The sequence below is a fragment of the Chaetodon auriga genome, chromosome 2 (genome assembly GCF_051107435.1).
Source record: "Chaetodon auriga isolate fChaAug3 chromosome 2, fChaAug3.hap1, whole genome shotgun sequence".
NCBI classification, from domain to species: domain Eukaryota; kingdom Metazoa; phylum Chordata; class Actinopteri; order Chaetodontiformes; family Chaetodontidae; genus Chaetodon; species Chaetodon auriga.
In genome coordinates, this window is record NC_135075.1 from 21,940,058 (window position 1) to 21,953,121 (window position 13,064).

The 13,064-nt window shown below is 42.3% G+C and overlaps 1 protein-coding gene across 1 annotated transcript in view; it reads right to left on the reverse strand.

The window, feature by feature from the left end:
• Positions 1 to 1,285: 1,285 nt before the first annotated feature.
• Positions 1,286 to 13,064, reverse strand: part of necab3 (N-terminal EF-hand calcium binding protein 3) — a 37,015-nt gene continuing 25,236 nt past the window's right edge. The window contains exons 8-13 of the mRNA XM_076740935.1: positions 10,924 to 11,003; positions 8,867 to 8,920; positions 6,001 to 6,113; positions 5,454 to 5,531; positions 4,792 to 4,883; positions 1,286 to 2,387 (exon numbers count right to left, since the gene is read on the reverse strand). Of these exons, the coding sequence (XP_076597050.1) occupies positions 2,359 to 2,387; positions 4,792 to 4,883; positions 5,454 to 5,531; positions 6,001 to 6,113; positions 8,867 to 8,920; positions 10,924 to 11,003 (446 nt within the window). The 3' untranslated portion in view covers positions 1,286 to 2,358. The remainder of the gene's footprint in view (positions 2,388 to 4,791; positions 4,884 to 5,453; positions 5,532 to 6,000; positions 6,114 to 8,866; positions 8,921 to 10,923; positions 11,004 to 13,064) is intronic.

Consider the following 13,064-nt stretch of genomic DNA (forward strand, 5'->3'; position numbering starts at 1 on the left):
TGGTAATAGATGCAAAGGCGACACTTGGCCCTCTGTGTTTCGAGGAACAGATGAGGAACAGGAGGTGTGAGTCCACATCCTCAGAGCCTCATCTACATGGATGCCCCCACTGCCACTACATATTCATTCTGCCTTAGCAGCGGACAGCCTGCCTGACAGGAGGCCAAAGATGAGAGGGCTTCAAACCTCAATCAATCACCTGCTCGTGCGTGTGTGAGCATTTGTAAATTTGGAACAAACTATTTCAGCAATGATGTGCTTCAGTCAATAACAACGTACTTCATTGCTATTCAGAGAACTATTCCAATTGTAAAAGGAAACATGCATGTGGACCTCCGTTGAGCTCTCTGTGCAGCTTTAGTTCAGTTCACAATACACTGGATGCATGCAGAATCTCAAGTCCAGGTTCGTATGCTGCAGTGCACTGCTGCGACATTTGTATTGCAACACTGGAGAGATAAGAGCCTGCATTTGTATGAAGTTGTAGCGCAGTGGACTCCCAACCTGGGATTCAAAATCCCTACAAGGGGATTGCTGCCGTAGAAGTAAAGAGAAACATAATCCTGCAACACAAATATATATTTTTTAGTTTTACCTCCTGAGGCCCTCTGAAATCACAGTTTGATTGGACGGCTCACAACTCATACAGCCTGTAACGAGGCCACAAGTGCACACTGTTGGGAACCACTGGAGCAATGCAGCCTGTGACCGGCGCTCAGAAATTCATCCTGCTCACACAGTTGAATAGTCTTGGTCAGGGAGGTGTGTCGATGATAAAAAAAATAAAATAAAATTTCAAGTGCTGTTCATTTTCCAAAGCACTGTGGGGATTTGCAGCTCACAGAACTGCAGTGAATAGAATTATTGATAGAAATAAAGTGACACGTTTCTTTGAACCTAATTGTGAGCCAGACTTCAGCTTCAGGCTATTTTTTTTTTCCCCCTCACATTTCCTATTGGATTTGTTGGATTTCTACGTCTCACTACAATTAAGTTCGAACTCATCCGGTATATGCAGCCAACTCAGATACAAAGCTGAATCCAGCTTACTATGTTTTTTGTATTAGCACTTAATCAAATGACTGCGTCTGTATTAGCAGCTGCTTGTGACGTGCCCAAAGAGAAATATCGCCCAACTCGGACTCTTGAGTTTGAGCTGCTGAAGCTCTGATCAACATGTTATAAATTAATTCCTGACACCACAGTCCAGAGAGACAAGTTAGCCACTCTATGGATCCCGACATACAGAGTGCATGTGTCAAAACTGAATATTCAGACGCATTTTCACTTGTTGAAACAAACAACTAGCTTTAATGGTTTTATTAAAGTTGCTTTTCAGTTTTTTTTTTTTTTACAGTCAGTGGAGTACATTACTGAACTAAAACACAACAGAAATATGAACATATCTGACGTATCTGCTCCATATGTACAGATGAGATCAAGTCTACCATGATCAAAATAAATACATTATACATTAAATATATTTTCTCTTTAGAACTTGATACAATGAAATCTCCCCACAGAGTGTTAATTTCGCACATTTTTAGAGATACTGTTACATCTGAGACAGAGTGCGTCTCAGATTGAAGACTGAGGAGATTTAACTAATATACTATAGCAACAGATAGATGTCAGGGCAGGTGTAGCTTTTTTTTTTTTTTTTTGGCATTATGTGCACATGACGGTAGGCCAGCTGAATGAAAGAAAAACAGTGATACAGTATCTTACAGCATATACAGATTTAAAGGAACAGTTCCTGAAAAGCTCTTGGTCACAGTCATCAGCATGCATGTTTAGGCTGCAGCAGTTCTTCATCTCCTCACCCTCTCTGCTTTTTCTCTCCTTTTTAATTGTACTCAACAGTAAACAACTCATCAAACACACAAAACACTACTGGCATGGCAATTTTCATTCCAGTTGGATTTGCTCTAGTAGCCTACACTCGTATCTGTTCGGTTGCTCTCCAGCGGCATAATATCAGGCAAACACTGCAAGAGAGAGGAGGCAGAAGTGAGAGTTATGAAAAAAATCATTAAAATGGCTTTTGCATTGCACAGAATCAAGTCTATAGATTGGCTATAGGGTGCAACTATCCCTTTAGATACAAGCAGCACAATAATGAGCAGTCGAGGACAGAGGGACATTAAAAGATGCTGCTGGAGAACGCTGGATGACGCCATTGTCTCCGTCTCTTGTTGCTTTCAAACACATGGATGCCTTTTGAATTCCTCTGTGTGTTTGTATATGTACTTGTGTGTGTGTGTGTGTATGTGTGTGTGGGTGGGTGGGTTGATGCGCCAGTGTGTCTTTGTCCGTGTGACAGTGTAGGCAGTAGATGTGACATTCTGGATTCAGCAGTTAGTTGTTAGTCATGATCCACCAGGAAGCTGCGGAAACACACATACAGAGAGGGAGAGTTAGGTCACCACACACCCATCTGACTCTGGCCAATTTATGACTCCTAAGGGAAGCGTCAGGGTCCATTTCAAAGTCATTAATGTGATTTAGATTTTATTACACTCCTTTTTTTTTCCCCAATCCGTCAGCTAAACATTTCATCAGCGAAATTGCAAGTGTAAATGATTTACTTCATTTGGGGATTGTGGCAATTAAAATTATGTAACCACAGGAAAATCACAGCTTCATAGCTGCTGGACATAAGGTCATAAGGTTGCATACATATTGTTCTGCTGTTTTCAAACTGTCCACATCTCAGGACCTTCACTTACTAACTTATTAACTTTTTCAAAGGAGAATTAACGAGACAAACCTCCTACGAGGACTAAAACTGCTGAGTAAAAACAATTAAATGATTCTTTTGGTGTCATATTTTCATATAAGTTTCACTCTGTGGTTATGATTTCTTTTTATTTTGAGTTTAGCCACATACTGGCACTATCTATCCAGGCTTATTTTAATTAGCTTTCATTTACAGTTTTGTTGTAGATTAATCACACTCACACGCACACACGCACACACACTGAATTTCTGCAGTTATCCTCAAGAAGCAACACATTCTTCGACTCTTTTCCAGTATCACATCACACCTGCATTTAAAAGTGACCCACATCTGATTCCTTTGTTCCTTTCGGTTATGTCTTAAACAGCCGCCACGCACACATGCGAGCCAAAGATGAGGAAGTAAACAACCACGTTCAGTAACCTAGCAACGAGCACAACCCGTGCAGCCCACACAGCTAATTCACCATCTATAATGGACGCAAAGAGGCAGGAATGATAATTAATGCAACTCCTTTCTGAAGCATATCTAGGGGCCCACAAGAAGTTAATCAAATGTCAAGATGAGAGAGAGAGGAGTCATGATTGTAGCCCGGTCTGCAGTGATTCATGGTACTCCGCCATGTGTTGATCCTGCTGAGGAGTCGATGACGTGATGACGACAAAATAAGATGTGTGCGTCACATGGAGGCCACATTTCCACATTCAAATGCGTTCAAAAGAAGGCAACAACATATTCGATGTGAAGTTTTTCTACCCTGTTTACACCTCTCTAATACACGCATTGAGTATTTGATCTGTGCCGTGAGAGCCAAACATCAGAATCGACTCCCTTTCAACAGACAGTGTGAACGTAGCCCAGAGTGTTTGGAGAGAATATCCCCATTTGGATATTTGTTTGTTTAGAAACATCCAATATTTGCACAGCAAGTGTCTGATTCGAAAACATGTTCTACCTTTAGGCTCAACAGCCAAATTCACAAAGTGAGTTCTTGTCATAAGGCCCAGAAATTCTGGATGCACCCCCAATTTCCACAGACGGGGGGTTTTAGTACATCTTACCGTGTCATAGCAGATCCAAGCCTAATGTACTAATGCAATTAACAGCTGAATGTGACACACACTCTGCAATTATCACATTAACTAATCTTATTTTTCAGTTGGCCAGTAGCCAATGTGAAAAAGGTTCTGATATCAGGCCAACATAATGATGTCTGTCTGTCCCAACTCCATATTATGGACTGCTTCTGGAGGGGGTTGATTATGCAGTGTGTTCACACCAGAACGGACAAAAGTCCTCTCAGAGAAGTCTTTCAGTATGAATTAAAAATAACAAAAACAAAACACTTGAATTTTGAGCGTTGACTGTTGATGCGCACTAATTATCCCTCAATGCAATGCAGAGAGGAAACGTAGGAGCCACACACACAAACACACACGCAGATGGAAATTAAAATACAATATTACATATTTGTCAAAAAAGCATAATTTCCTCTGACAGCAACACTGTTAAGCAGATTATTTCCTGATATACTACCATTGCAAATGTCATCTGGCCCACACCGGATGATCGCTTGCTGATAGCAGCATCTGGATATATACAGTTTGCATCACGGCCTACGATGACCAAGGAGACCATTTCAAAGCCATGTGATGTGTGAACACATCCCTGATACTTGTGTCATGCTCAATTCTACAACCCAGTCAGGCTATTTTTCTGAAGACATTCTTCAAAAGACTCGGAATTGCTGTTGACACAGGGGAGAAAGGCTCTGTGTGAGTGACCGAGCGCCGTATGATCACAGACCACTCTGAAGCCGCAGGAGAGATGACAGATCACAGAGGCAATGAGCAACTGAGCAGACGGGAACGTATGAATTCCTCTCAGCACCTGAGGAGTTTGGGTCTAATGTGACGTCGCTGAGCCGTAACTGCTGCAAACCCTGTTTGGTTTGCATCGCTGGTTTTCTGCCACATTCTCACTCATGCCACTTAATGTCCGTTAACACTGTAGACACACGTGAATACACTCACAGACACACGTGTACAAACCTGGGAGCAACATAGTCGAAACTACTTCAGCATCCTGCAACATGTCAATGATGCAACGCTGGAAATCTTTACTGTCGTTGGACTGCAGGTAGCTACAGAGACGGACAACGAAGGAGGAAAATAGGGGTGAAAAGAGAAATCAGAGTTAAGCATCACAAAATTAAATGTCGCAAAATTAAATGTCCATTAGTGTTTCTGTTGTAGTCGAGAGTTTGACGCTGGAGCTATTCTGTATTTAAAAATGGCAAATATTTTGAAGACAGCAAACAATCTTTCAAAGATAAAAATGTTCAAAGTTTGAATTGAAATTCTTTATTTTTTATCAAACACAACAGGTCTGTTCCGCAAGGTAGATGAATATATTCATTGATACGTGTGTGGCATAGATACCATTTAAAGCATTTAAACTACATCCATGTGCGTGCGTGTGTATGTGTGTTTCTGTGTGTGAGAGAACTGAGAGGTGGGCCATCTGCTCATCTTCACTGGTGGGGAACATTTCCATCAAAAAGTTAAGAGTGCCAAACAGTCTGCCAATATCTGACACACACACACACACACACACACACACACACACACACACACACACACACACACACACACACACACACACGCACAACAACCACAACACACACACATGCACACACACACGCCATACTGACCTCATCCAGGAGATGCGGTCTTGCCAGAACTCATACATTATGTAACACGACTTTCCCGGGAGCTTCTGAACGGACACACTGACAGCAGGACAGAGATGAAAAGTAGAGTGGGGCAAGAGAGGGATACAAAGTGAAAGCGAGTTTGCAAGGATAAATTACACGAAAAAGTTTGAATCTTTCCCCGAGATGTCAGAACGAGACAGGCAGCAATGATTCTTGCAAGACAGCAGACAGCGTTAAAAGCTAAAAGATTTCAGCAGTGGCAGCGTCGCTTTGTGGAAACATTCAGTTGTTATTAAAATGGTAATTTTCAATCAAGCTGCTCACAGTTTGGGGTCACATAAAATCTGCTTTAATATCCAACGATAATAGATGTTAAAATGCAAATGGAGATTTTTCATTAAGTGCAGCTAATGTCCTTTCCCCCGTCAGTTTATTCATGGACATCACTTTTGGCTTTTTCAAACCTCTGATTCAGCATTGCGTCTTTGTTGCAGAGCCTGACACAGTGTTTAAAAGGTATCTCGCTTTGCCTGGAGACACTCACTGCAGGTTGTCAGAGTGGGCTGAGGTGGCGTCGATGTAGCCCTTCAGAACTTTCCTGAAGTTGTCCAGATTTTCATCAGTCACCGACATCTGCCTCTGGACCAGCAGGATGTTCTGTCGGCGATGAGACAAGAGGCCGAGAGGGGAACAAGATGAGATGACGCATTAAACGACTGGCTGGTGTGTGCGTGTGTGAGGAGGCATCAAGCTCACGCCGCCCCCTGAGGTCCAGGCATGAGTGCAGATATTGTCAAGATGGATCCCTCTGAAGCATTTGATGATGAACTGATCATAACTCCCCGAGGGCACGTATCTCACAATCACTAAGAGCAGATGAGATATAAATAAACGTGGTTATGTCTGTTATGTCACGTGTTTTGTTTTTTTTTTGCTCCTGCTTAAGGCCCATTTTTCAGTACATTCGGTCTTTTTTGTCACTGCGGCTGAAAGCCTGAGTGGAAACAGCTGCACAAAGTGAGACAGAGGCAGTAACCGTGAAGTAATTAAGTGAAATTTGATGATTTTTCCTAAATTCTTCGTTATTATTACATAACAGATTTCTGACACTTTACCTGCACTATAATAACTCTGTTGCCATGATACCTCATAAGTGTCTTTCAGAGTGCTTTGTCATTTTCTTCATATAATATACTGACAGCGGCACAGCGACCTCACAGAAAGTCAGTGTCGCAAGTTATTTTTCATATCAGCTCTGTTTGTTCACTGGTGCACGCTCTTTCTCCCACTTATCACCTAAATGTACAATGAAAATGTTACATAAAACTTAAGTCTCTCAGTCACCCGTTTTCCATATCAATCCATGGACCTCATGACAGAAGAAAAGAGACGAAACTTTTTTCCCTTTATAAATCAATATGCCCAGATAGCAAGCAACGTCCCTGCAGCTCGCAGCGATTCAGCATCCTCCACAGGGAAACTGGGCTTGAACTGAGGTCCTCCGCCTGGCGTCTGGCCTCCCAGTGCACCATGTCAACCTGCTGTCCTCTTTACTTTCTCAACAATCTAATGCCAGAGTGAGTCACTGCTGCAGCTTCTCTTATGGCTTCTTTTACGGCCACCGTTTCAACAGACTTGAAGAGTCGGTTCATCTGCATTTCAACAAGGCGTATTTTTGGACGTATGTAGCATGTTTGGGATAAGTTTTGTCACCGCCTCAGTACACCGGAGGAGAGAGAAATTTAATTCATCACGTTTAAACATTGAACAGGCATCACGAGGAAGAGCTGTCACTGAACTACTGTCTACCAAAAAACACTACAGATGAACACTGCCCGTCTGTCTTTGAGGCAGATGTTTTGCAAGTGGATACATCAAAGCCTCAGCTCATAAAATCGAAATAATCCGCATGACCAGACTCCACTGAAGGTGAGTGAGAAAATATGTACTTCTGGAATTACGGTAAAAATACCATTTATAATTTATACTGCGCATGGGAAAGGGATTCATCCATGGAAACTGCTGCCTTCTTAGATGTGGTTTCTAAAGTTTTATTCTGGATGTCTTCTTCTAAAATCCACAAAGAAACAGAGACATAGAAACCTTACTATTTCTACAGTTTTGCCCTTTTCCACCAGTATGGAAACATGTGAAATCAGACACAAACTTCACTATTACTGTTATAAATGCTTTGATATAACTGTCACCATAGTTACCCCTGACTATAGGTTACATTCTCACCTGTCTGTGGGTGTTTTCACACAATCTCCACCTTTCAAGGAGATCATGAGTCAGTAATTTCTTTTGTCCACATATGAACATGTCAAATATACTCAGACAGCAAATTAAGCCCGACTCTTGCTTCAAGGTGAGCCTTATGAACAGAAACTTGTCTACTTCACATTTTGCAGTTTGAGAACGCGGTAGAATGAGCACACATGAGCCCACAAAACAGACCCTAAACTTGCTGGTACAGGCTGTTCTGGAATCATTTCATTTGGGAAGGAAACAGATGAGCTGCTTGGCATCGAGAATGAGGACAGTGAACAAACTGGATGAGTGAAATGCGTTTTTTTAGAGAGAGTGATTGCTGAGTGCAGCTGAAAAAGAGTTTCAGTAATATCCTGTCAGCTTTTTCCGAACGTACTGCAACTACAGGAGATGTCACAATCAGAAGTGGAGTAAAAAGAGAGAGGACACTGAGGGTGCTGCTGGAGGGAAAGAAGTTAAACATGCAGTCAGAGATGCATATTGTGGCCATTGTGAAATGTTTTGAATAAAATAATCCTATTTAGTGTCAGAGTGGTACAACAATGTGCACTGCTTGTATTTTATGTAGCGATATCCAAGATTAATGTCAAATGAAGAAGAGTTTGGCTCTTTTTAAAAGATGAAAATGTAAACGCACTCTTTTAAATTGCCAATTATCCATTAAAGCGAGTCTTTCTTCGTTCGTCGTTTGTATTCTACTTGATTTGCACAGTGAGGCACAATCACTGCAATCAAGCTACTGTCTACCAAAGAGAGAGTTTTGATAACTCTGCTGCACAGTCGCCTCAGGCAGAGAAGTGTCGCGTTTCGGCATGACAATGGAAAGGTTTCTGCACATAGTTTGACCTTGAGAGGTGTGAAATGCGAGTTTGGATTACAAAATCTGACATGAGGCCTTGTAAACGAGTTCCAGTTTCCTGTGTGAGTGTGTGGCTGAGTAACATCACGATCCTGTAACATGTCATCTTAAAATATAGTGTTGCAATGACCAAGCTGTTTACACCCTGTGTGCGGCAGCCAGTGTTAAATCCACGCACCACTAACTGTTTACAGCCATTATCATGGATGATGATGAATTCTGCTCGATAAACAAAGTGGTCGGTGTTCCAGGTGACATTCTGATATCAGTGCTGACTTACAGACTTGTACGTGCTGGCCAGCGTGTCCTCTTTCAGTGGCTCCAACTTGGGACCCTGAGACAAGAAGGTAACAAATATGAGAACAAGCTCTTGGCTCTGTTACACATCTGGGTAAGAAAGATCAGTGAATAATTAACCACTGAATCCGTCTGCCATCAAGAATGGAAAAATGCTTCTGTGCAACCTGCTCACTTCTTTTTATTTGTAGATGCATTGAATCTGTTTCATTAACTTTTTATATTTTCTGATTTAATCAAAATGTTCTTCTGAGATTTTTCTAACAACCAGAAGCTGAGTTTATACATATTTCACTCATCTTTTATTGCATTGCATAGTTATGCACAGATGTCACGTAATGATAAAACTACCGCTGGCCTCAGCACACTGACACACAGTCATTTGCACCTGTGCACAAATTGCACCTGTGTGCAGGCTGCAGACTACATGTGGTACAGTAAAGTGGTAAAGTAAATGGCCTAAGTACGTGAATCATAGCTGTTACTGTGATCTAGTTTTGCTCTGCTCTGCTGGTATTTAACATCTGATGTTTTTTATGCATGTGAGTTAATGTTTTTCAAACAGAGTTGTCGTATAAAGGTTACATCCATTCAGTCAATAATGCCAACCCGGGGCTAAAAATGTAATAGCAGCGTAACGGAATGATGAGATGAAGTCAGAGCCACGCTACAGAGATTTAAAGAAAAACTGGTGGGAAAACATGTCGTTCACCACACTTCTATCTATCTGTGGGACGTATACAATATGCAGTCCATATAGATGTTATGAATAATGAAATAGAACATGTGATAAAACAGAATGAGCTTTCCATCTTAAAGGTTATGGTTCTTGTCTGTAAGTGTGTGTCTGTAAGTGTGTCGGTGTGTGTGTGTGTGTGTGTGTGTGTGTGTGTGTGCACGTATGCGTGTACATACGGGGAAAATAACCTTTGAGGCAGAGAGCTCATTCTGTTGTATTTGAGAGAGCAGAGAAGGGAGCTGGATGGGCAGAGGATGTGTGTGAAGGCGCTGGTGTTGAGGTGTGGGGATGGATATTGCACTCCGCATCCTGCAGGTTATGAATTGCTTTTATATTGCAGTCTGAGTCCCTCTGGGTTGTCAAAACCGCGGACTAGAGGGAGGTGGGTGCTGGGAGAGAGACTGCAAGGAGGGGAAAGAAATGATGGGAATAACGGGAGCTAATAAAGAGAAAAGAGGAGAGAGAGAGAATGAGACGGAGCAGAAGATGGAGCAGGAGAGCGTGAAAGAGGCTTTGAGACGTGGCCGTGAGAATGGGTCATAGGATACATAAAGAGAGATGAGAGGTGGCTGCTCTGTGTTTGACAGATGCACAGATTTGCAAGACTCCTCTTAGAAAAACATTGTTTTCTACACGCTGCGAGCGCACGCACCCTTTGTTCTGAATGACGCTGTCAGCGCAAAGTTGAACAGAAATTCACAACATGTAACATGATAGATGGTTTTTGAAGACTTAAACGACTGAAAACACACAATGGGTCTCTTCAAGCAGGCACATCGGGGCTGAAACCATCCGGGCACTAAGCTGACACCTTGTACCAGACATACAATGATGAAAACACGACACCAAAACAGACCAGAGAAAGCCTCGTAGGCAGGTTTAAAGATATTGCTGTTGAGGTACAGACAGTCTGCAGTGCTGTTTGTGTAGCCCAATTGTGCGCTTCTCATTATTCTTAACATTCAAATATTCTGTGCTCCAAAACTAATGCAGGAGGCTATCTTTTATTTACTAATGAAAATGTTTTTAAAAACGAGGCGGCAGGTCTGTGACAGCACGGCAAATAGCCCACGCAGCCTTAGCTATTTTGTTATTTCCTATCAGCCCATTACTTCAACAAAGTTCATACATTTAATGTTGATGCTTGCCACATACTGTATTTGTTTTCGTGGGAACATTCATCGTGACCACCGGAGAGTTAAAGTATTAAAGCTCTGTGTTCTTATGTCTTCAGCCTTTCAGATTCAGTTTGTTTTCATGACTACATTCAACTTCAAAATGTACAGGAGGAAGGTTCGTACCTGACACTCCAGTTTATCCAGCAGGAGCTGCAGCCTGTTGATTTGAGAGCACCAGTTCTCTCCGTCCTCCATGTTCACACCTGGACACAGAATGACCAAAAACACGTCGATCCCAGTTCCATTGTGCTGACGAATTCTTGAGTAAGTGTGGCAGCACTAGTGCATACAGCAGTCTGTGTTTTACGGGACTGATGTATAGAGTTTCCTTTCTGTGTTTAATGATTTTGTTGATGTCTAGAGGTCCCATTTAGTCATGTCCACCCAGATTTCCATCAGCTGACAAGGGCACACAGAGGGCAATGCTGGGGTGGCTTTAGTCCAACGGTTCATCCCTTTTCATTGCGGGCTCTTTATTTGATGTTCAGGTTATCAATACTTGTGAAGAGGAATTAAATGAGGCTCAACATAAAGTAGCTGTCTCTCGAAAACATCAATATGATCTTTGTCGGTGTAAAAAGCCCCCAGAGAAACCAGACAGCCTGCCCTAATTCTGCACAGTGCTAATGAATCTTAACATAAGTTCAATCAGGAACCATCTTTATGCCTCTCATTCATTCACATCTCTCTTTCTCTCTCCTTCCTCTCCCACTTTCTTCATTGTCACCCGACTATGGATTTTTTTATGCTTTCATTTAAGCCAAACAGATTTTATCTCCATCAGCCAGTCATATGTCAACTGTCATTTCAGTGGAAATCGTCCCGAATGTTAAATGTTTGCATTGCCTTTATTGGTTTCTTGTCGTAGTAGCGAGCTACATCTCATCTCAACTTAGTCTCCTGCTCACGGTATCTGCTGCAGACAACACCCTCATCGTCTTCATGAAGTCTCTGGCTAATACCATCCAAGCTGCCTGCGCACGCCTGCAGTCCCCAGAGAACGCTTCAGCTCCCACAGCATCATCAGCCTCCCTCATCGTTGCCAGGCCTCGTGTTGCAGCCTGCTTCTATGTTCAGCAGCACTTCACATCCGAGCCACTCATCACTCTTGGGCCTCCGTGCCTCAGATCTCAACATCCTCAAGCAGCAAATATCTTGTCTCAGGTCAAAGTGTCATCCATGGCAAAGATTTCAAAAAACGAGCGTCATCATTCCCCTGAGTGCGACAAAACGTCAGCTGCAGTCATATTGTGCAGATTCCTGCATCCTTGGTGGCGTGATCTGGTCTGTCTATCCAAAGAGGAGGCCAGACCTGATTCCTATTTTTCACTGACAAGTGATCTGAATCCTAATATGGAAGGAGCATTGTGCATCAGTAGGTTTTTCCTAATCATTCTCCAGGAGCCAATTTCTCTACCTACCCAAACACTCTGAACTGGTCGTCTGTAGATACTGAAACACTAATCATACTCGTCAGAGGTTCCCAAGCCATTTCCACTAGTGGGAACACAGTGTCACCCTCAATCTACTGGGGTCATCAACTCTCCAGCTTGTCCCCGGCACATAACTCCATCGGGATTCTTTTACAGCAGGAAAACCGACGCGGTTCAAAATCGAATGTAACATTTCTCCTCATCTCTAAATGTTCGCATCAACCACATCTTGTGTTTGTAACATATTTTGGGTCATGCTATGTTTTTATTACAATTTTAAGTTCCACAGGGCTTTGTGCAAAATGAAATATTGTTTTCATTTTCCCGGCGTCCACCTAACCTACCAGGAATACATTTCTGTAAATCCTATAAGAGTGTCAGGATCTTGATTTACCCCAACTACAAGTAATCAGGACAATTACCATAAATTCTATAATAGCAGCAGCGACCTCAAGTACAAGGGTAACAGGCATTTATGTTATTCCTCTGTCTGATTTATTTGCTCATATCGAGCATGAAACATATTGTTTCCCATCCTCTATAGTGTTTCTTATGTTCGTTTCAGCCATGAAGTGCTTTATGCCAGATGGACTTGCAGTGGGAGTTGATCCACCCTTGTTTTTCCTCAGCCACATTGGGGTCAACCTTCATTTGAGAACCAGGTTTCATTTTACCACCTATAGTAAATATACGTAGTCAAGACACTTGTGTCCTTCTATGGAAGGATTCCTCCTTGTCCTCTCCTCTCCATGAATTCATTACTCAACCAGTCAAGGTCATTGTGGATCATCTGACCTCATTCAGCAGTTTGGGTCGTTGCTGACCTCAACA